Source organism: Pelecanus crispus, chromosome 9, assembly GCF_030463565.1.
Source record: "Pelecanus crispus isolate bPelCri1 chromosome 9, bPelCri1.pri, whole genome shotgun sequence".
NCBI lineage: Eukaryota > Metazoa > Chordata > Aves > Pelecaniformes > Pelecanidae > Pelecanus > Pelecanus crispus.
In genome coordinates this window covers 38,652,071-38,674,080 of record NC_134651.1, presented here as the reverse complement: position 1 = coordinate 38,674,080, position 22,010 = coordinate 38,652,071, and the positions used below count along the sequence as shown (strand labels likewise).

General features: G+C 61.9%; 1 protein-coding gene across 1 annotated transcript; it reads right to left on the bottom strand.

Moving 5' to 3' along the window:
* Positions 1-1,425: 1,425 nt before the first annotated feature.
* Positions 1,426-20,272, bottom strand: LAMC3 (laminin subunit gamma 3). Its single transcript, XM_075716523.1, has 28 exons — positions 19,900-20,272; positions 15,591-15,895; positions 15,279-15,409; positions 14,196-14,362; positions 13,591-13,779; positions 13,302-13,419; positions 13,123-13,221; positions 12,641-12,777; positions 10,994-11,110; positions 10,488-10,686; positions 10,146-10,258; positions 9,676-9,894; positions 7,582-7,770; positions 7,254-7,499; positions 6,768-6,921; positions 6,509-6,651; positions 6,249-6,427; positions 6,019-6,157; positions 5,360-5,565; positions 4,989-5,065; positions 4,558-4,692; positions 4,086-4,230; positions 3,786-3,962; positions 3,348-3,450; positions 3,052-3,251; positions 2,639-2,785; positions 2,337-2,436; positions 1,426-1,670 (listed from the first exon to the last, which is right to left on the bottom strand). Exons 1-28 carry the CDS (start codon positions 20,270-20,272, stop codon positions 1,426-1,428), a joined length of 4,752 nt encoding a protein of 1,583 aa, XP_075572638.1.
* Between the last annotated feature and the right edge of the window lie 1,738 nt (positions 20,273-22,010).

The window sequence follows — 22,010 nt, the reverse complement described above, 5'->3', positions numbered from 1 at the left end:
CTCACTCCTTGGGCAGCTTTTGTGCAGAATTAGGAGGGAGATGGGTTTGTTCATGGTAGGAAAATCCCATGTCCCTTTCACACCACTGGACCTACCAGAGATGACTCTGGGGAGATCCAATGCCTATGGCAGCAGATTTACATACAGTATTACAAAAGACTTTAGCAAACCTGATTTCCAGCACTGTGAGCAGCAGAACACAGGTAAAACAGGTTAAGAAGCGAAGTGGGCTCCAGCCTGGGGACTCGTTTCTGGTTTTATGGGAGTGACTTCAACTGCTACCTGGAGTCGCGGCACAGCCAGCGCAGGGTGGGCTGCACAAGGACCTGGCTCTGCTGCCTGTGTGGCCCCACAGAGCAGCCCGCATGTGAGCACAGCATGAACACACATGCCTTTCCTTTAAAGGCGATACAGCCGCTGACCTCTGCCACGCAGTGGGAGTGACATTGGCAGGAGCTGGCCGTGGCCAGCTGCTCCCCGTCCAGTACCCGCTGGCTGCGCAGCCTGGTGCCACCAGCCAGCTCGAGGCCTCTGCAGCGGAGAGGGTGTGCGGGTGCTGATGCGGGGCTGTGGGGTGATGCAGCTCCAAGCGTCAGCTCTCCCACCTCCCTGCCCAGTGCATTGCCAAGCCACCCAGCCGCTGGGACTGCCGGCAATTGGGCTGGTTCATAGCCAGACCTGGGGACATCCAGTGAGCCAAGTGGAGCTGGGACGGGACACAAAGACCAGAGCTGTGGGCAGTGGCAACCTTGCGCTACCCTGGAGCAGGGGAACAGCAAGAGCAGAGCTGCTCTTACCCTGCCCTCACCTGCTTTGCTTCTGCTTGGCCCCAGTTTAGCCCTCCCTGCCGCCAACTCCCTTCCCCTGGGAAGCAGGCAAGCTGCGTGCCCTCCAGTGAGCAGCTCTCTGCCTGGCTTCACTGCAATTCATCTCTGCATCTCTGTGACCACAGCATGTGACCATCGCCCTGCAGGGTGCTGTGCAGCAGGACCAGCTTCCAGCAGGTGTGCAACAGCCTCTCTCATCTCCTGGGGCAGGAGGGACTGCCACGTGCTACAGCTTCGGTACTTTACATACTTGATAAGCTGTCCCTCGCTGGTGGTGACAGTCCTTCGTTCACTCCGTCGTGAGAGACCAACCCTGTGATGGCTCCGTCTCCTGCAGAGCAATGTCGGTGGTCCCCGGTAGCTGCTTGTCCCCCTGTCCCGAGGACAGAGCTGATGGCTGAAGTCATGCTGCAGAGTGCTTGGGACGCTGAGCCTGAACTAGTGCAGAAAAGGACCTGGGGTGTAATATCGTATGGAGGGCAGTGTGAAGAGCAGCGGGAGGGATCAGTGCTGGTGAACGCAGGGTGTCCTTCGCTCTGCCATTCCCTGTGCGGGGGGACATGGAGGTGATGGGGCAGTGGCCAGGGACCTGTCACTGTCACTTCGAGCAGCCCTTGGGGAGGCTCCGCAAAATGTCCTCCAGGTTCTGCTTGTCGGCTCGGATCTCGGCCAAGTCGCTCTCGAACGCCTGGATCTTCTCCTGCTGCCGCGCCGCCTCCTGCTGCAGCAGGCTGAGCTGGCTGGCCAGGGTGCCCGGCGTGGCCAGGCGCAGCCACAGCTGCTCCAGCTGCAGCCGCCCGGCACTCAGCACCGCCTCCACCTGCGCAGCCTGCTCCAGGTTGCCTGGGCAAGGGGAGAGGACGTGGATCAGAGGCAGAGAGCCGGGCAGGAGAGGCTCTGACATGCTCCAGGGGCTCAGACACTCAGCACCAGGCAAACTGGAGGGACTGGGTGCAGCAGGGCATGGAGGCATTGCAGCTTCCCAGTGATCACAGATAAGCAAATAGGACTGTGGCTCCAGGAAGAGCCTGGGCACATCTCTCTCTTGCATATGGGTGATGATTTCCACCCCTTTGCAAAACTTCTTGGATGCAGGAGTCCTGGAGTGCTCAGAAATGTACCCAGATGATCAAAGCAGGGGGAGCTGGAGCAAAACCAACCACGAACAAGGAGTGAACCCAGCCCATCACCTCTCTTGGCTCCAAAGGGACTGAACCCTTCACCCAGCCCTGCTCCTCCTGGAGATGCCAAGGGAGATCAGTGTCCCCACACCAGGCATGAGCACACACATTCAGCAAGCCCCAAATCATTCTGCATGAGGGCTTTCCTTGAGACACGAGCCCTCAGGAAGCTTTGCTAAGACCCTGAGCAATCTCAGCTGAAGGACACCCAGCTCAGCCATGATGGCCAGTGAGTAGGAGACCCAGCACCAGCGAGCAGGAGAGCCCCAGGCCCTGACAACCCAGCCCTTCCCTGGGAGCCTGCACCCCGCTCCCACCCAGGTCTCACCTAGGCTGCTCAGCAGGTTGTTCAGGGTCTCGATGTCCGAGATGAGTGAGCCCCGGGCTTCCTGGAGACTTTTTGCCATCTCACTCACCTCTGTCCCCACCTTCCAACACAGACAGACACCCAGATCAGGGACATCATTGACCCATGGCTGGACAGGAGAGGGAAGGGTGTCCCAGAAACAGCCCAAGGGATTCCCTGTACAGCAGAGCCCAAAAGCTCAGTTGCTCCCTCTGCTCTGGGCTGTGGGCAAAGCCTATTCCAGGCTCTAGAGTGCACAAGCTGCCCGAGGGGACCTGACTCACCTGGTGTGCTTCCTCCAGGTCCGCCCTGAGCTTCTCAGCCACACGCTCCTGCCGGGACAGCTCCTGCCGGGTCTCATTGGCACGCGTGGCAAGCTGGCTGGTGTGCTTGCGGGCCTGCTTGCTCTCCTGCAGCACAGCGTGTGCCCTCTGCAAAGAGATGGAGATGGAGACAGTCGCCTGGGGACACGCAGGGGGACTGTGGCTGGCTCCCAGGCTGGGGCACTGGTTGGGTGCACTCCTCCAGTCTGCTCGCAGACAAGGGTAGGCTGTGCTGGAGGGGCAGCAGAAGCTGTATTTGGGAGTTCTGCGGCCCTGCCTGCAACAGGCTGGGCTCTGCCTGTGATGGCTGTCAGCCTGGCTTTGCCCCGCAGCCCAGCACAGGCTCCCCACACCCCACATCCCTCCGCTCAGACCTTGACAGTCTCCCCAGAGACTTGCTCAGCCTCCCTGGCCATCCTCCGGGCTGTGGTGGAGATGGACAAGGAGTTTCCCAGTGTCTTCTCTGCCTGTTTAATCTTCCTCTGGGCCTCGGCCATTGCCCTGTCCCGCACAAACGTCATCCTCCTGCTCAGGGCAGCCTGGCCCTTCCGATGCCCCAGCACCTTCCTCATGCCTGCAGGGACAAGCCGGCTGTCACCGAACTGGCATCCAGAGACAGAGTGGTGAGAGCAGAGCTGTGGCCAGAGATGCTCTGCCCAGTGCCTTTTACCTTCCAAGCTGGCCAGGAGGGACTCCGCATCAGAAAACACGGCTTTTCCATGCGAGACGGTGGTGGTGGCCATGCCATGGGCAGAGGCAGCCCGGTCCTGCAGCTGGGGAGAGGAGAGCAGCAGTGAGGCTGGGGAGGGGGCAAAAAGCTGCACCCAGCTGGAAATGTGGGACACAGCCCGCTCCTGCTTGGCAGGTGAGCTTCTTGGGAGATCCGGGAGCCCGAGGGGAGATGTCTCCCAAAGCGTCTGCTCCCAGCCTGGAGGAGGCATGGTCCCACCAGTCGCTGGAGAAGAGGGGCTGGGACTTACCCACCCCACTGTGTGCTGGGTGGGAGGCAGGAGAGGGATGCATCCAGCATGCCCACAGCTCTGGCTGGAACAGAGGGTCCCCATCACTTATTTGGCAGGGACTGCCCACGCAAGCCAGCAGCAATTACCTGCTTGAAGCCACGAGTCCTCTGCAGCTCCTGGCGCAATCTGGCTGCCAGAGCACGGGACGCCTCGACGGCCTGCCGAGCCGATGGCTCCTGTGCCTCCGCTGCCTGCTGCAGCGCTGCCAGGTCCTGTGCCAGGGCTCCAGCCTGCACCGGCAACGCCTGCACCGGCAGCACCTGCTACAGGGTCAGGGATGCCAAAGACTCCACGAGAGCATCTCCCAGCCCGGGAGGCAGCACTGCCCAACGGGTAAAGCCAGGGGTAGGGATGCACGCAGGAGCCTTAGCTTGGATGCTGCTCACCTGCCCCAGTGCAGCCACCTGCAGAAGTTTCTCGGCCATGTCTGCATTTGCCTGCTGCATGGCTGCGAAAACTCTCCTGGCCTCCACTGCCACCTCCACCATGCCAGTGCCCAGGTCCTCCCGTGCCCGCTGGATTTCCTCGTACCTACGCGGACAGGACCCCACAGTCACCTGGGGCCCTCCGGTCCCTCGAAGGCTGGAGATGATGGCTTGGGGACCTGGCCCCAGACGTGGATGTAAGGGGAAACGCTTCAGGAAAGGGCATGAAACACCCCCAGCACAGAGCACCCTGGCTCTCCGCTTCGCAACACTGTGGTGCACTGAGTTTGATGGGACTCAGTCATGTCCCTGTTGGGCAGGTGCCAAACGACCATGACAGAGTCCTGTAACAGGGACCTGGCCAAAGGCAAGGGGCTGTGGTGCCCTGCCAGCCCCCCTTGCTGCCAGCCCCCCATTTCTGCCAGCCCCTCACCCGGCCTCCAGCTCACGCTGCGCTTCCCGCATCGCATTCCCCTCCAGCAGGCTCCGCAGGAGCGCGGAGCTGGCGTTGGAGGCATGCAGCGCTCTCCCGACCACCACCTCCACCTGTGCCGCGGCATCCTTGTGGCTGCAGGGACAAGGGCACCAAGAGAGGTGATATTAGGGTTCGCCTCCTGGGAAAGGAGTGGCCATCCCACACCCCCAGCCAGGCAGGCAGCCTCCTCTGCCTGTGCATGCCGGGATCAGGCAGGGTCAGGCTCACATGGACCCTTTGCAATGGGGACCGTGAAGCCCAGGCTCAGGGCTCCCATGTCTCCATCCATCACTGCCAGCCGCGAGCAGAGAGCCGGGGAGGGAAAGAGGGTCCCAGCACAGCCTCTGTCCTAGCCGGCAGAGCCCATGGTGCGGGACTTGCAGGTGTACCTCTCGGCCAGCTCCCGCACCTCCAGTGCCCGGCGGCTCCAGTTTGTGGGCTGCTGAGGGATTTCCAGGGGAATCTCCTTGAAAGGCAAACAGCAGCAGTGAGACCCTGGCAGGGAGCAGAGACCCCCAGACCCCACCAGCCCAGCACCAGTGAGAACCTCCGGAAGGGCTGGAGGAAGTTTGCAAACAGGAGCAAGGGAAACAGCTCCTCTTGACTCAGCTGCAAGGAGGGCTATACCCACATGGACCCTGGGCTTTCCCACTCACCCGCAGTGCTGGCCTCATCCCACCCCACCAGTCCTGCACATCCCGCTGCCCCCCAGGATGGCCAGCAGCCCCCCCGCGAGCCCGGGGCCAGTGGGAGCCCGCACCATGGTAGCCAGGGTGTCCGCAGCGTGCAGGATCTCCCGCTGCGCCGACTGTAGCACGGCCCCGATCTCTGAGAGTAGGATGCAGGTCTTGGGGGGGCCGTGGCCGGAGCAGCCGGTGGCCTGGCTGGCGTTGCTGAGACGGCCCCGCGCGCTGCCCAGCGCCCCTGCAAGCCGCCCTACCTGTGCCGAGAGGGCAGCCCGGGCACCTGTGGGCAGCACAAGCAGCTGCTCGTTGCCCGGGGAGGTGTTCGGGGCTCCCCACTTGCCTGTGGGGCTGCCCCATGGCCAAGCACCCCCCTCGTCTGCCTGCTAATGAAAGGGGAATACAGTCCCTCCCGGGTGCTCAGGAGGAACCCAGGGATGCAGCACCCAAAGGGCACCCTGTGTGCTGATGCTCAGCCCCCAATAATGCCCATCACCAGCTGCTCCAAAACCTCACGGGTGCACGCATCCCTGTGGTGCTCTGTGCTGCACAAAAAGGCATGGCTGCCCCAGCTGTCCTGCCCATCTCAGTCACCCCATCACCCATGCTGAGCCCAGTGCCAACCTGGGACCTCCTTGCACCCACCCAGCATGTCACAGCACCCTGCGGGAACAGAGGGTACCCAGAGGGGTGACGGGGCTCCCCCCACAGTGGAAGGAAGGGGGGTCCCCCGTACCTTGCAGGAGATAAGGGCTGGGCAGTCCGTCTCCCCGAGGCGCATCTCCCAGCACAGGGGACTGGTCTGGGCGGGCGTCGCAGCCTGGTTTTTGCAGCCATTCCTCCATCTCCTGCAGCCTGGCCTTCAGCTGGTCGGCCTGCGGGCGAGATGCAGGGGGACACAGGGGGACGATGAGGCAGCGTGGGAGCTGGGGTGCTGCTCCCGCCTCAGCAGAGCACGGGCTGTACCTCATCCTGCACCAGCCCGTAGCAGGCAGGACACTGCTGGCAGCGGGAGCTGGGCGGGTCGGGGAAGAAGTTGGCTTGGCACCGGTCGCACTTGTAGCCCACGAAGCCGGGGTGGCAGAGGCAGGTGCTGTTCTCACGGCACTGCGGGGTGACGGAGCCCAGTGGGGAGCAGTTGCAGGCTGCAAGAGTGGCAGAAAGGCGTCACGCCGTGGCTGCCAGCCCTGGTTTAGGGACCGAGGCATGGTCCCCATCCTTCTTACCTCGGCAGCCCCTGGCTGAGAAGCCAAAGAAGCCATGGTGGCATTGGTCACACTGCTTCCCCGTGATGCCTGGCTGGCAGGAGCACTGCCCCGTCAGTGCGTGGCACCCGCTCTCCCGCGACCCCATCAAGTGGCACTTGCAGCTGGCACCGAGAGGTGGAGGGTGATGAGCAAGCAATGGATGCAAAGAGCAGAGACCAGAGCCGGGGACGCAGAGCCACCGCTGTCCCCTCACAGCCCCATGCCATGCCCCACATACCTCCTGCACCCCACGGCGGGCTGCAGGCCATAGTAGCCGGGCTGGCAGAGCCCGCAGGTTCTGCCTGTCACATGTGGGAGGCAGTGGCACTGGCCCGTGCCGGGATCGCAGCCTTCCATCCCAGGGGCTGAGCCATCAGGGCTGCAATCACAAGCTACGCGAGATAAAACACTGCTTACATCCCGGCACAGGGCTGGTGGATGGGGCAGTGGGAATGGGGCACCGGGGCTGAGCCCCTCACAATGTCCCCCCCATCAAACAGGGCTCCAGGAGCCCGAGCCCCTGCAGACCGGGGTATCTCCAGGGAAGGACGGCAGTGGAGAGAGGGAGCAAAGGAGCCCCTGAGCATTTGGGGCCAACCCAGACTATCCATCAGCCCTTAAAAACACCGGGCATCCCCCTTCCACCCTCTGCCTCCACTGCTGGGAGGATTTTGGCTGCAGTGGGACCCAGGGGAGGAGGGCCAGCCCCCGGGGCTCTACTTACGTGCACACTTCCCAGCAGGGTTGGGAGCCAGCGCATCCCCATAGAAGCCCGTTCGACACCTCTCGCAGTGCTCGCCCGTCGTGTTGTACAAGCAGCGCAGGCACTGGCCGGACACGGGGTTGCAGTTTCCCACGGCGTTGAGATCCACGTTCCCGTGACACTGGCAGGGGACGCAGGGATGCACAGGGCCCCTCTGCCCCAGGGGGTCCCCAAAAAACCCATCATCGCAGAGCTCACAGCGTTTTCCTGGGGAAGGCGAAAAGGTGGGGAGGGTCCAGTCATGCTGGTGTTGCCCACGGCCCCCTCGCCCACCTGCCCCCAGCCTCACCTCTCTGCCCCGGGGGGCAGTGGGTGCAGACCACCTCCCCGCTGCCGGGCACCTCAGTGCAGGGCGAGTGACCAGGGCAGGGGCACGGCTTGCAGTCATCGAAGCGCCCTACGAAGGGGTTGCCGTAAAACCCAGGGCTGCAGCGCTCGCAGGAGGGACCTTCTGTATTGTGCAAGCACTGGCAGTGCCCTGCAAGGAGGAAACCAGAGCTGAGGGTCTGCAAAAAGCAGCCCCGAATAACAGCAGGGACCACGGGAGGGATGGAGAGCCAAGTGTTGAGCGTGGCACACTGTGGGTGCCGAGAGGGATGCGCAGCTCCAGCCAAGGGGTAACGCTGGGATTGCACGACCCCAACTAGGACTTGGAACGTTTTCCCTCCCTGCCCCGTCCTCGCTCAAGGGAGAAGGTTTTGGAGAGGACGCCAGGGCCCCAGTGCCAGCCCTGCGCTCCCCTGCGGCGCAGGGACGAGGCAGCGCTGGCACACGCAGGCAGCACCGTCAACATCATGGAGTCTGTCGGCGCCTGCGATAATCGACAACACATTTCTCAGCGACGAGGCGCGTCATTTCCAGCCTGTCATGGAAAACACAAGCAGCCAGCCGGCACCCAGCGGGGAGAGAGCGTCTCCTCGCGAGCCGAGCCGGTGAGTCACGGCCTTCTGAAATCGGCTGGGAGGAGGAGGAGGAGGAAGGATGCTGAAGGAACCCCCACCTCCAGGCAGATGCTCTGCTTGACTGGAGAGAGAGAAGCAGCCAGGGGGAGGATTTTTCCCCATGATTCGTGGGGTCAGCTCATACCAGGCGGGTTGCGCAGGAGGGAATGGGCTTTTTTCCATTTTCCCCACATCCAGGCAGAGTCGGACGATGGAAAAGAAAGGAAAAGTGGGTGGCAGGAAGGAGTGGAAAGACAAATGAAAGGAAGTGTGCGGGCTGGCTTGGGCTGGCAGCGCCCGGGCAGGGACATCAAAAGCCTGGCCTCGTCCCTGGGGATTGTGCAGTTGGCAGCGCCAGCCCTGGCTCTGCGAGACAAGGGACGAGTTTGCAGAGCTGCTGCCGCGTTTCCGCTGGCAGGGCAGGGGCACTTGCTGAGCACAACGCCTCTTCCAGCCCTTTCCATCCCGGCCATACAATATTGTTGCTCCTCACTGAGGGGAGCTGGCCAGTGAGGAGCCCCAGGAGCTCCGTCCGGGTACCAAATATGCATTGTCTTATTTCCAAGCTCTTTTCAGCACCGATCAGAGCCGCTGCTTTCCGCAGGGGTGGACGGGGAGCAAGGCAGCATCTCATGAGCCCCTCATGGCTCTGATCTGCCTTTCCCCGGGGCTGACAGCAGCGAGGCTGATGCTGGATTCACGCAGCAACCTCGAGGTCTGGGGCAGCAGTTTGCAATCCTACCCCTGTTCCCCAACCAAAGCCATGCAGACATTTTGCCTGGCAGGAGAGGGGAGAGCCAACACCCCGTGAACCACCCCAGATGCCGCCCCACTGCCCTGAAGACTTTGCTTTTGCTTTTTCCTCCCTTCAAGCCACAGTCCCTGCTGCAGTCACGCATCTCTGAGCTGGATATGGAGGCAGAGCAGGGCTTGGGCTGGCAGCATGAGAGCTGGCTCCTCTGGTGCCTTCCCACAAGCCTGACACTGCTGTGTTTTCCTGCTCTTCTTCTTGTTTCTCTGCTTAGGTTCGCCCCCAGTTTGCAGGTGCCAGGGCTGCACCCAGTCCTGCTCCACTCCTTGGGCAGCGATGCTGCCTGCAAGACCATCCTGGCAAAACCCTCTGCCCCTCTCCTGCCCTGACCCCTGCCTCCCCTGCCCCGCTGAGGACCAGCACCTTTCCTTTCTCCTCCTTTATGATTTTAAAGTACCATGAAAGATGCCCCTCTTATTATAAATTACCACCATTATCACAGTTTGCTAATTATCTCTGTCTCTGCAGTTATGAACCCAGTCCCTCTAACCAGCCAAGCAATTCAGTTTGCAAGTTTTGGGTACTGCAACCTCACGGATGGTTTCCAGCATCACTCAGAAACAAGCAAAGACATGAATTTGTCACCATGCACACAGCAATGGGGCGAGCGGAAGCACCGAGGGGTGCGTACCTGTGAGGGGGTGGCAGTCCCCGTGCTGGTTGCAGGTGCAGGGCACGCAGCTGACGAAGGGGCCACCGAAGGGGATCTCCCGCTTGAAGCCGGGTGCGCAGGACTGGCAGAACTGCCCGATGTAGCCCGGGGGACACGTGCACTCCTCCACCCAGCCCGCCCGCACCCCCGGCCCAGGGCGAGCAGACGTGAGCTGGACCTCACTCAGGGACAGCCTGCCTGCGAGAGGGGAGAGCAGCGTGAGAATGGGATGGCACGTCCCCCAGCCCTGCTCTCTCCATCCTGCCTGGAAATGCTCCAGACAGGCATAGGAGACCCCAAAATACCTCCTGGAGAGCCTGGGGTGTTCACAGAGAGGAGCCAGCCCCTGCCCAAACACACCCCCTGCAATGCTTCTTGTCCCTGAGAGCCTGATGCTGCTTCGATATCCCCAGCCCCATCCCATGGGGGTGTTGCATGGAGCCACCCACCTCGCACGGGGCCGCGGCTCACACGGAGGCGGAGGGCGGTCAGGTTGGAGAGCAGGCGCTGGAAGCTGAAGGCCGACAGTAAAGGCTCCACACCCTCCTCTGCCTCGTGCAGCCTGTTGGAGAAGGAGTGTGGGAGGAAAGACAGGGCTAGCTTGACAGCCACACACTGCAGGACAGCTCGGCTCCCCGATTGGGACCCGGGTGCAGCAATGGGGGCACAGTTAAATCCCCAAGGAGGGCAGGGAGCAGGGATGAACCCCACAGCACAGGGAAACCCAGGCAAGATCAAACACGCTGTGTCCCAAACCCAGCCGAGGTTCCCCAAAGCACCGTGACAGGTACCTGAAGGTGACAGCCTGCTTTCCGCGCTGGGGCTGGGTCTCACTGCTGGACATGGTGATCTCCATCCCCTCACCCTCCAGCACCAGCTGGACCCGGAGCAGGAGCACCCCGGTCTCCATCCCAGTCCCATTCCCCTCCACTCCCAGCAGCAGGGACAGGAGTTGCCCATAACTGAGATGCTGGTTCTGCAGAAACTTCTCTGCAAGGAGAAAGAGAAGGAAAATCTGTAGGACATGGATGCACCAGCTCTGCTGGGGATCCCAGCATGGTCCTGTTCTCACAAGGAGCCATGGTCACCCTCCTAGAGCAGGGTCAGCTCCAACCTGCCCTCCCAGGATCCCAGTCCACCGCTCCAATCCCCCTCCGCCTTGTGTTAGTGAACTGTGCTCAGCTCTGGGATGGAGCCCAGCGCCTCATGCACCGGCACAGCAGTGGGATGCCCCACGAGAGCACCGGGGGGGTCCCCATGGCAGAACAGGGCTCCAGGGACCCGGCACACACAATACCTGGTGCAAGAAAATCCACCGGCTCCTCTCCGTCCCACTCGGTGACAATCTCCCCATCAGCCCAACGCAGAGGCAGGTCCGCAGCACCCGGAGCTGCGGCAGCCCAGCCCTCCAGCCCTGCGTGATAGCACACAGCGACAGTGCATGGGCAAAGGGAGCAGCGAGTCCCCACCAGCCCAGCACCAGCAGGGTGCTGCTTTCGGGGGCTCTGTCCCTCCTCCTGAGACTCTCCGGGGTCTTGTAAAGGGCCAGCGCTTTGTAACACCCTGCTCCGCTTGGGCTCTGCGCTCTCATGCGCCAGAGAGTGGTCCTAGCCACCCCCCCCCATCTGTTTATTTTCTTATGATTTGGAGGAAATTATTATCTTTAAACTTTTACCCCCCTGCCTGTGCCGCGGTTCCAATGTTACTGTAGGCTGGAGAGCACAGGAAGCCCAAGGAGAGACAGGACGTAATTGCATTAAGTTGTTTTCCTTCAGAAATCAGTTAAACTCCCCCCACGCCCCAGGGTTAGTTATTTCTTCCAGCCCCGGGCATCTGCAGGATGAACACTTGGAAATCTCTCCCCAGCTATCGAGTGGGCTGCACTGGATTATCAAGTCATCCTGAATTTGGACCCTTTCACCCAGCGCAGGAAACTTCCAGCTGACCCAGCTCAGCTGCAGATCGGGGAGCACTTTGGGGAGCGGGGCTGTAGGAAGGCAGGTGGCTGCACCCTGCCCAGCCGTGCTGAGCCTCTTGCAACCCAGCCCAGGGCTCTGCCGAATCTGTCCCTAAAGGAGCAACTCCAAATTGGCTGCATGAAGGGTGGAAAAAAGATGCGGTTTAAAGCCTGGCTCGGTTTCAAGGCCATGGAAGACATTACAGCAGTACAGCAATTGGCAGCGTGGTTTAAAGGCAATCAGGATAAACCCGCGCCTGGCGCGTTCGCCTCCATCTGCTCGCTGGCGCGTGCACCCTGCCAGGGTGCAGGCGAGGCGGAGAGCCGGGATGCCTGCTTTGGGTGCCCGTACCCTGCCGGGGTGCAGGCGGGGGTCCCAGCGAGCAGGGGGCTGCAGCGGGGGCCGCGGCGTGCCCGCAGCCAGGGCTGCACACGTCGGGCTGTGCGGCAGATGGCAGGGTTTCCCCGAACATCCCGCACACCCCGCACACATCCAGCCCTGCCACACGCAGCCCTGGCTGCAGCTCGGGAAGAGCTCCCCAGCCCGCTCCCCCGGACCCCATCTGTGCTGCCCCGCCCCAGCTGAGGATGGGGAGAGGAGGGAGTAAGGGGGAAAGTTCCCACCAGGCTCCATCCTTTTAGTTTTTATCTTTCTGAGCTGATTTTTAGTGCTCCTATAGTGCCTGGTGTGGTGGGACAGCCATGCCCAGCCCTGCAGCCCTCCCTGAGCCATGCACAGCCCCGGGAGCAGGACGGCATGGAGGGATGCCATGGGGAGCCAGGGACAGCCCATCCCCATGGAGCTGGGGGCAAAAGCAGAGGTTTAACAGCAAAATAGGGGTGAGCCAACGAAATCACCCTCAGCCATCACCACCAGTCGCCCCAAAGGGGGATGCTCAGCCCCAGCCTTCCCAAACTGCCGGAGTTTTTTGGCTGGCGTTGGCACAGCTGTGCCCTCTGTTTCACCCGGGGCTGGGGGGTTGGTACCTTGGCTGAAGTCAGAGCGGACGTGGGTCACCTCGTAGCCATCCGCTGCCGTGCAGGCGGTGGAGTGGCCGTAGCAGAAGCAGCTGGTGCAGCCAGCAGGGTTGTGAGGCTGCAGGTTAAACCAGCCTGGCTGGCACCTGGGCATGGGGAGGAAACAGGAGCACATGGCACAGGGCGGGCAGAGCCATGGGGGACCACAGCAGCATCCCAGGGGGACACCGGTGGCAGCCTAGAGTGAGCCCAGTCCCAGTGCTCCAGAGGGATGCGGCCCCACAGCCTTGCCAGCCAGCCAGGACCTCTGCAGGGAGCAACCCCGTAGGATTGCCATGGCAAAGCCCCTGCGAGGGGTCATGTTTAGGGGCTGAGGAAGCAGCAATGCCCTGCAGGAGTGAAGATGCCTGCCCTGCACCAACCACCGAGCCCTGGCATTGATCCCAGCCTGGAAAAGGGCCATGGTCTCATCCCCATCCTGCGGTACTTACCTGTTGCACAAGTGCCCCTCCACCCTCTCCTTGCAGGTGCAATGTCCCGTGTTGGGGTCGCAGGTGCCCACGCTGCCCGCAGGGTCACAGGCGCAGGGTCTGGATGGGGCGAGATGAAGGCGCGAGGTGAGCCCCAGTCCCTTCCCGCTGCTCCTGTCTGGGGCTGGGCTCCTCCTCACCTGCAGCCGCCTTCGCTGAGGCTGTGGTAGCCATCCTTGCAGCGCTCGCACTTCCAGCCTGTCACGTTGGCTTTGCAGAGGCAGGTCCCCGAGCTGTCGCACTGGGGCTGCAGGGAGCCTGCGGGGACCCCGGCCAGCCCTGAGGCTCAACCCCAGCCGGGGAAAGATACAGCGGGGAGATGGGGAGACCCCAGGCAAGGGAGGACCGATCAAAACCATCCCTCCCAGCCAAGCCCTGGCTAGGGCAGGGGTTTTGCACCGGAGCCTGGCTTGGCGCAGCCCCACGCACCTGCGGGGTGGCAGTGGCAGGGCTGGCAGGCTGCCTGCTGCTCCCAGCGGTAATGGTTCTGCCGGCAGCGCTCGCAGTGGGGCCCGGCCGTGTTGTCGCGGCAGTTACGGCAGTGGCCCCCGTGCCCGCTGCGGCGGTACAGCTCCCGGTCGTAGAAGCACTCGTCTGAGTGGCCGCTGCAGTTGCAAGCTGAGGGTGGGGGCGAGGAGGGCAGTTGGCACCCGGGGGGCACAGGGCTCACCCAGGGGTTAAAGCAGTCTCCTGCGGGGCTGGGTGAGCCGGAGGGGCTGCTTGGCACAGCGGTGCGAGCTTTGGGCGATGCCTCTGCCATTGGGAGCGGAGGCAGGTACAGCACTGTGCACAGAGCAGGTGGCTGCACTCATGGGGTAAGAAGATGTTGGGGGATCCTCAGGGTGATGCTGTGAAGAGGGGCCCTGGGATGTAAATCCTCCCTCCCTGCCCAGAGCAGCCTTGCAAAATGGAGCAGGCACTTTCTACCCATGCAGGAAGGGCAGGAGCTGCTGGACGAGCTGATGCAGCACCAGCAGAGCCCACTGGGACCGGCCGCACACCGTGACCATGGAGCCAGCCCGGGCGATACTCACGGAGACATTCGTTGGCAGCCTCGGCAGTGCCGCGAGCCCAGGGCCGGTCCTGGTAGAAGGGCTGGCAGCGCTCGCAGTCGGTGCCGGCCGTGTTGTGCTGGCACACGCAGACCAGCTGCCCGGCCTCGTCCGGCGCGCACTCGCTGGCGTGGCCGTTGCATTTGCACCTGCAGCGAGACCCCGACGCGCGGACGAGCCGCTCTGAGCACCGGCGCGGGCAGCGGGACAGTGCCCGGGCTGTGCAGCGTGCGGTCCTGCTGGTGGGCCAGCTCGCCTGGGGTGGCCGTGGGGCGAGGAGTGGGGCAGAAAGCAGCTCGGGTTGTGCTGCTGTCGAGGCCGCAGTGTCCCCGAGGCGCTCCCAGCCCGACCAGCTGGGAGGTCACACGCGGAGGGTGGCCTGTGCGAGATGCTAACCAGCTCCAGCTGCTGGGCCCCGGGGGGGTGAGATGACAGCGATGGGGGCTGCTGGACGGCGGGGAGCAGCCCCGGTCCCACTGCCCGGGGGGAAGCAGCTCTCACCGGGATTGAGAGATTTCCCACTCCCCCCAGCCTGGGAAGGGCACAGGTAGCGCAGCCCACGGGCAGTACCAAGTGAGTGCCGCCGATGTCCCTGTCCCACATCAGCTCCCCCATCCCGCTGGCAGCTGCTCTGGCTCCTTGGGCCATGGCCATGCCGACTCCAAGCTCCTCTGTGGCCTCAGGACACCTCTCTGCTAGCACCCCGGGACCCCTCTTTTGCTGTGCCCAGGGACCAAGCAGGGTCACAGGAGGAGCAACACGAGCCCCAGTGCCACTAAAAGCCATGGGGCTGGGAGGGGGCAAAGCAAATACAGCTGGTAGCAAATGGAGAGGGCTTGTGGGGAAAAGACCTCAAAGGGTTGACCACAACTCAAAGGGTTCCAGGTTTCACCACCCATCTCCGCACTGCCAGCTCTGGTTTACAGACAGAGGAAGCCACATCTGAGCAGTTTGCCCCAAAACCGCAGTTCAAACAAGACTGAAGTGGGAAGAGGCTGCCCCAGCCCCATGGCCCTGGGAAGGTCTCCCCGCTCCTGCCCTCACCCCGGCCTGGCTGCCCCTCACCTGCCACCGACGGAGAAGTCGGAGATGGCGTAGTAGTACGACTGCAGCACCTTGGGGTCCTTGAAGATGTCATCCCCAAATGTGTTGAGCCGGTTCAAGGAGATGAGCAGGTCAGTGACAGTCACCCATTCCTGCAGGGGACATGGAGAAGGTGCCTTGGAGAGGGATGCGGACCACCAGCTCCCCACCCTGACCGGGACGCATCCTGCACCTTTTCCTATGGGGGTGCAGGGCATCATAGGCGCTTTTACCCCAGGTGGCTGCATTAGTGCACCCGGTCCTGGGCTCCCACACCCCCCGCCCTGACAGCACCTGCAGCGCGGGGCTCCCATCGAAATTGTAGGCACTGGGCCGTCCCTCAAGGGTGGAGAAGGCCACGTTGCCCCCGCTCAGCGGGGAGATGTCGCTGAATTCGTCAGTGCAGAAGGCCACTTGCTCATCCTCCCCTGGCCGCAGGTAATGCCGCTGCCGCTTCCCGTAGGTCTTCTCGCAGGACGCGCTGTAGTACTGGAAGGGCACCCAGGGCCCCTCGGCGCGGCTGCGCTTGTAGATGGCAAAACTCTCGGGGCGACTGGTGTGAAACTTCAGCCGCACGTAGGTGATCTCGTAGGCTTTACCTGGGGACAGACCCGCCATGCTGTCACCCTCTCCCTGCCGCCCAATGGGCACCACAACCCGCGCCAGGGCTGAAATTATCCCGGTGCCCCATCCTGCATGGCCACCAGCATCCCCCTGCTCCTCCCGTGGACACCATCCCCCCTCTCCCTGCCACAGCTCAAAGAGCAGCGTTTTCATACAAAGCAGAAATCACCGTCCAGCTACTCTTAACCAGCTCCACCTTGCTGCAGCCCAAACCCATCAGCCCCAAATTGGCTCTCGCCCCAATGCAGCCGCCCACCGGTTGCATGGATGCACCAGGCGGGTTGCACGGGCGAGGAGCCACTGCAAAGCCAGGCTCTACCCAGCAGCCGGTGGGGAAGATTCAGGCCCACGGCGCTGAGCAGCATCCCCGGGGCAGCGGTGCCACAGCGGTGGGGAGGTGGAAAGTGTCAAGGCTGGTCTCTTCCCAGGGAGCTGTGTGCCGGGACCCGGCATCACTGCCGTTGTTGCTGGGACGAAGACAAAGAGAGGCCACCAATCCCTGGGGCGGCCAGCGCAGCTCTGAAAGCACTTGAAAGAATTAGTAAAAAGGGGAAAAGAAAACACCAAAGTGAACATCAGAACTGCTTAATTGCCAGAGATGAAGGACCAGCTCAAAGACTGGATTGCTCCATAACTGCACTGCTCCTGACAGCACAAAACAATTAACTGCAAGGTTTTGGCTTTATTTGAAAAAATAATGAGTTGGGAATGTTAAAGGGGTTATTCCGGGACTAGGAAAACAAGCCTTTAATTGGGCCCATATGAATACTGTTGCATATGTGCTGCGACTTTGCTGCGGGGGAGCCGAGGCAGCCTGGCTACTGGTGCTGGGAAAAGCAGTTGCCTCCCATCAGGGATACAGGGAACACCCGGCCCAGAGGGGGGGACAGACCCACTCTCAGCCCACCCAGAGATGACAGGGGCCAAGAAGGGGCTGCAACTGGGCTGTCCCACCACCGCCACGCTCCCCTGTGCCTCCCCTCAAATTCACCTGCCTCCGGGACCCCTCTGGGCTGGCAGCAGCAGGGGTTCCCCTGCCCTGCACCCCATGGTGGGGGGACGCCTGGCGGGCGCCGTTTCCCAGACAGCATGATCCCAGGGGGTACGTCTACGAAAACAGCGAGGTCGGGGCCGTCACCTCCCGGAGCAGTTTCCTCTGGGAGAGGAAGGGAGCTCGGCGCTGTGTCAATAAACAGCCCCTGCCCCAAGCGGCCCCACACGATGGAAGGGGGAGGCTGGGCGGGGGGAGCCCGACTGGTGCCTCTGGCTGGGATGGAGGAGACTCAGCTGCCGTGGGGAATCATCCTGAGGGAGCACATGATTTTCCCAGACAGGCTTTTTAATCAGCCAAATTCTGCTTAGGAAAAAAAAAAAAATCTAGAAAATAATCCAGGCTGGTTGTCTCCCCTTTCCTGCTCGGGAAGGCGTGACATGTCCCAAAGCCAGCTGTGCCATGGGATGGGGACACCGGGTGGGTGTGCAGGTGGCTGAGGGTGACAGCACCAGGACCCCTGGGATGCTCTCCCAGCTGTGCTCTCCTCCAAACAAAGCGTTCACCCGCCTCCCGCCGAGCCCAAACTGCAGCTTGTACTGCGCCGGGGGCTCCAGGCAGAGAAGTTTGGACAGGAGAGAGGAATGTGCGGGATGGTCACATCACCTACATGTCCCCAGCCACCTCCAGCCCCCACAAACCTCAGCTCTGGGGCCCTGCCGCAGGCTTGCACCCCACAGGAAAATCAGGGTCAGTCACAGATGCAGATGCTGCCTGCTCTAGATGCTCTGACATGAGCTGCTGGCATTCAGAGAGCTACCCAAGGAGCCCCAGTGCCTGTTGCCTTTGCAAGCCCGTGGATATTTTGGGTTCCTCCCTGACATCTGACAGGGTAAATGCAACAGCCACAGGCGCTCGGGCTTATCGATCCACTCCGAGTCCAATGCACTGTAATGGCATGACTGAAACCTCACAGAGAAGAGAGCTTTAAAGGAGGATAATCTAATTAACGCCAATCAACAGCATGCAGGTAAACACAGGTCTTGTCCAACTCATTTGATAGCTTATTTAATAAGCTCCCCAGGTAACGATGCTGGAGAACCTACAAGACGGCTGACTTGGGACTGAGCAAGACGAGCAGGCTGGCAGGGACGCACTACGTGGGTTAAAAAACCCAATTACTTGGTGGAACTCATGAGTGAGGACTCGTCCTGGGTGATGTCCGGGGGGGCTGCAGGGGCCAGTTGGGCTTTTCCTCCATAACCCAAGTGAAAGCATTAAGGTAGCAATAAAAAGGTCTGCAGCTGGGACAAGAACGGAGCCCGGTGGCTATGGGAAAGGTCAGACAGCAATGCCCCGGGCACCAAAATGGCTCTTTTTAGTATGGCAAGATATACGAGCCATGCAGGAACAAGGGTGCATTTGCAGAGGGATGCTCCAGCTCAGGAAGGGACGCAGGGACCGGGGGTGAAGATGAGCTTGGTGCAAAGTTAAGGGCTTGGATGTGTTAACAGGAGACAGACGCAAGCAGGGTGGTCACAGGGACTGGACAAGGCTCCACTGGAAACCCGAGTGTGGGGTCCAGCAGGATCTGTAGAGGAGCTGGGGAAGAGCCAGGAGAAAGGCACAGACTGGGAAGCAAGCCCCGAGGCTCGGGGAGCTCGGGCTGCGGCAAGGGGCCGCTGCACACATCAGCATGCTGAGAGCCCACACATATCCACGTGCCAAACTGGGACTGGTGGCCACAAACTCGCCTGGCTGTCCTGGAGACAGCCACCAGCTTCCCATGCCAGAGGCTGAAAGAAAGAAAATCCAGGTTGGAAGTCACCTGCAGTGCGGGGGGACCGGCCACCGGAGGAACTGGTGGCAGCTTGTTCAGGCACACAGGATGCATTCAGGTTGTCTACGCTCCAGGTTAAACATGAAGGAATTTGGGGCGATCTGACAGCCTGCGTTAGCTGGGCGAGGGGCCCGCAGATCCCCTCCCACGGGGCTGGCAGGAGCGGGAGCAGGGAGCGGGGCTGGCAGGCTCCTCCGGCATTGCTTCTCATGCCCGGCGGGGAGCCCAGCCCGGGCCCGGGGATGAGGACCAGATGTCCGCCCGCTCGCAGGGGGCTGGGAAAGCGGTGACCTCTGCCCAGCCAGGCAGCTCCCGTGTCCCCGCAGGGGCACGCACAGACCCTCCACCGTCACCCCGACTCCAGCCACCGGCTCCCACCAGCATGGCTCTGTGCCACACCGGAGCTCGGCTGTCCCCTTAGGGGCTCCAACCGCAGCCCCTCCGCTACCCCCCTTTGGCATGCAGATGGCAGGAGACGGCAGAGAATGAAGATTTTACAGTGCTGGTCAATAGCCAGGATAGTTTAGGCGGTAGGAAAACGTTAAATATCCTTTTTAAAATGCCAGGCATGCCCCATGGGTTTAAGTACTCTCCAAGCGGGCGGCTTGCACAATATTTAAAACGTAGAGGGTCGGATCCCAGCTGGGGAAGCTGCCGGGGCTGCACGGTGTGCGCAGAGCTCTGCCCCCCTCGAGACGCAACAGGCACCCTCAGCAACGTGCAGGGGTGAAACGGCACAGGCTTGGCACCCATGGCGCTCTCGTGGCGGGGTCTGTGCCTCCCCCCGCCTGCCTCCTGCTCCGCAAACTTGCTTAATCGGTAAAAAGCAGCCGTGGGGGAGCGGGAGAGTAGACAAGCTGGGGACGGCTAGCTGGGAAGTGGCACAGGCAGGCGCAGCCACTGGCATCCTCATCGCGCAAGGAACCGGGGCTCAGCGGGTGGATGGGTCAGACCCTCCCCAGGTCTTTTCAGCGATCTACCTGCGGCGCTTCGCAGAGGGCATCTCCCTCCTTGCACCCCCTAAAAGCCTTGGAGAGGGTCCTGTCTTTAACCCAAGAGCTGCAGGAGCACTCATGCCCCCAGCCGTGCACCCAGGTCTCAATGCACCCAGGGCCGGTTTCCCTCACCGGTGCCGCGGAGGCACTTACCCAGGTGGAGGGTGATGTTGACGGAGTTGGGGTACTGGATGCCGAAGGCCATGGACTGGCTCTGCCACCAGGTACTCTCCTCCTGGCTGTGGAAGTCGGTGAGGAAGGAGGCGTTGTGGTGGTGCCGGGGGTCGGCGGCATCGCAGCGGTGGCACAGGGCGCTGGCGTGGCGGGCGCCCATCTGCAGGCAGTAGTCCTCGGGGGGCGAACCGCAGGTGTTGGTGGCGTGGGCAGCCCGGCCGAAGGCAGCGTTCTCGAAGACGGGCATGCAGCGGCGGGGCTGACCCCGGGGGTCCCAGCAGGCGGGCGAGCCCCCCGTCCCCAGCCCCAGCCCCAGCAGGGCCAGCAGGCAGAGCCCGGGAGGCCGTGCCATGCCGGGGCTTGCCTGGCCAGACTCTGAGCCTCCTCCGGATGGCATGGCGGGAGCAGGCGGGACAGGATGGGATGGGATGGGATGGGACAGGATGGGATGGGACGTGTCCCCCTGCCCAGCACCTCCTCTTGCTCCGAGGTCCATCTTGTGGAAGCTGCTGGGAATGTCAAAAGCTTCATGTGTGAGCCTGGGCTGTGGGGTTTGGGCTTCCCCCAGGTCACCCTGGTCCCCAGGCTGCTGGCCCAGGCAGGATGGGACCCCTCCAGTGGGATGGACCCTGGCCCCGTTGCTTCGGGGATGGGGGGTTTGCACCTTCGGCTGCACGGATGGAGCTGAGCTCCTCCATTTCTCAGCCCTGGGGATGAGCTCGTGGTGATTCATGCCGCACATGTGGGTTTTTCCTTAAATTGGTGGGCATCACCAATTTTTCTTGCAGCCCCAAAATCAAAAGGGGGTGGAGGAAAGGCACTCCCAGCACCACGCCAGCACCCTCTTCTCCCCCCACACTGATTTATGGGGACCCCACTGCTCCCCTACTCATGCCAATCTGGCTGGGTCATGGGTCTGTGACACCCCCCCAATGCCTCCACACCAGCACCCACAAGTGGGGGTCCTGTCCCTGCCTGCTGCCGTGGGGCAGCCCAGTCCCCTGGACCAGGGCGAGGGCACATCCCTGTGGAGGCGTCTCCATGGGGTGGCAAAAGCAGACCATCACCAGACCTCATTAGCAGCCTGTCAGATAACGCTAATTACAGTCTGTGCCAGAGGAGATCCCTTTTGGGACTGTGGCACCCTCCAGATTTGTCCCATGGGGACAGGAGGGTGAGAGCAAACAGGGAGATAGGTGGGCTGGCATGGTGCCATGCTCCTGGGCAGACCCCGACCTCTGCCAGCCCCGTTTGGCAGGGGGGTGTTTGCAAAAAAGGGGTGCACAGGGGACCCCTGCCTCTGCCCCCCACACCATTCAGCTGAGCTGCCCACAGGAGCCCTGGAAACTTAGCCCTCATTTATAATTTAAGTGCCCTTCCTCCCCTTCCATTCTACTCTTATTTATTTCATTCTCCTTCTTCGTGCACGCTGCGGGGAGAAAGCACTAGAGGGAAGCTGTGAATCAGAGTCTTCAGCAGTGGCTCCCGCAGCAGCACCGTTTCAAAGCCCCATTACCATATATTGACCCAGGCTCTGACAGCCAGAGCCAGCTCCGCTGGGAAGGACGAATTTCCCAGCATCAGCTGCCTGGGAGTGGGCAGCCAGTGGCAAACCCACTGTCAACCTCTGGGGAGAAAGAGAAGAGTTTTCAGCTCAGTAATTGCCCTGTGCATCTCCACCACCAGTTTTAAGGGGATTTGCATCCTGCAGGGATGAGGTTTTCCAGGTTTTGTTGTCCCCTTGCTATTGAGGCTGCAAACTCTGGGCAGGAGAGGCTCTCTAGTGCCATGGGTTTGCCACCTCCTCCTCGGGATGTTACACACACCCAGGAGATGATTTCCCTGCCTAGCCCGTCCCCTATTGCAGAGGGGTCCACGTTAGTGAGTGATGAGACCATGCAGCCAGGGCTCGGTGGCTGCTCGTGGGGTGCACATACAATTCGAGCAAAGCCGATGAGAGTATCCCAACCCCACCTCCTCCTCCAGCACAGCCCACCCAGCACAGAGGGATGGTCCATGGGGCCAGAGCTTGTTGGGAATCGGTGGTAACACTGCTGTGCCCAGCAGTGGGGATGCTGCAGCCGGTGTGG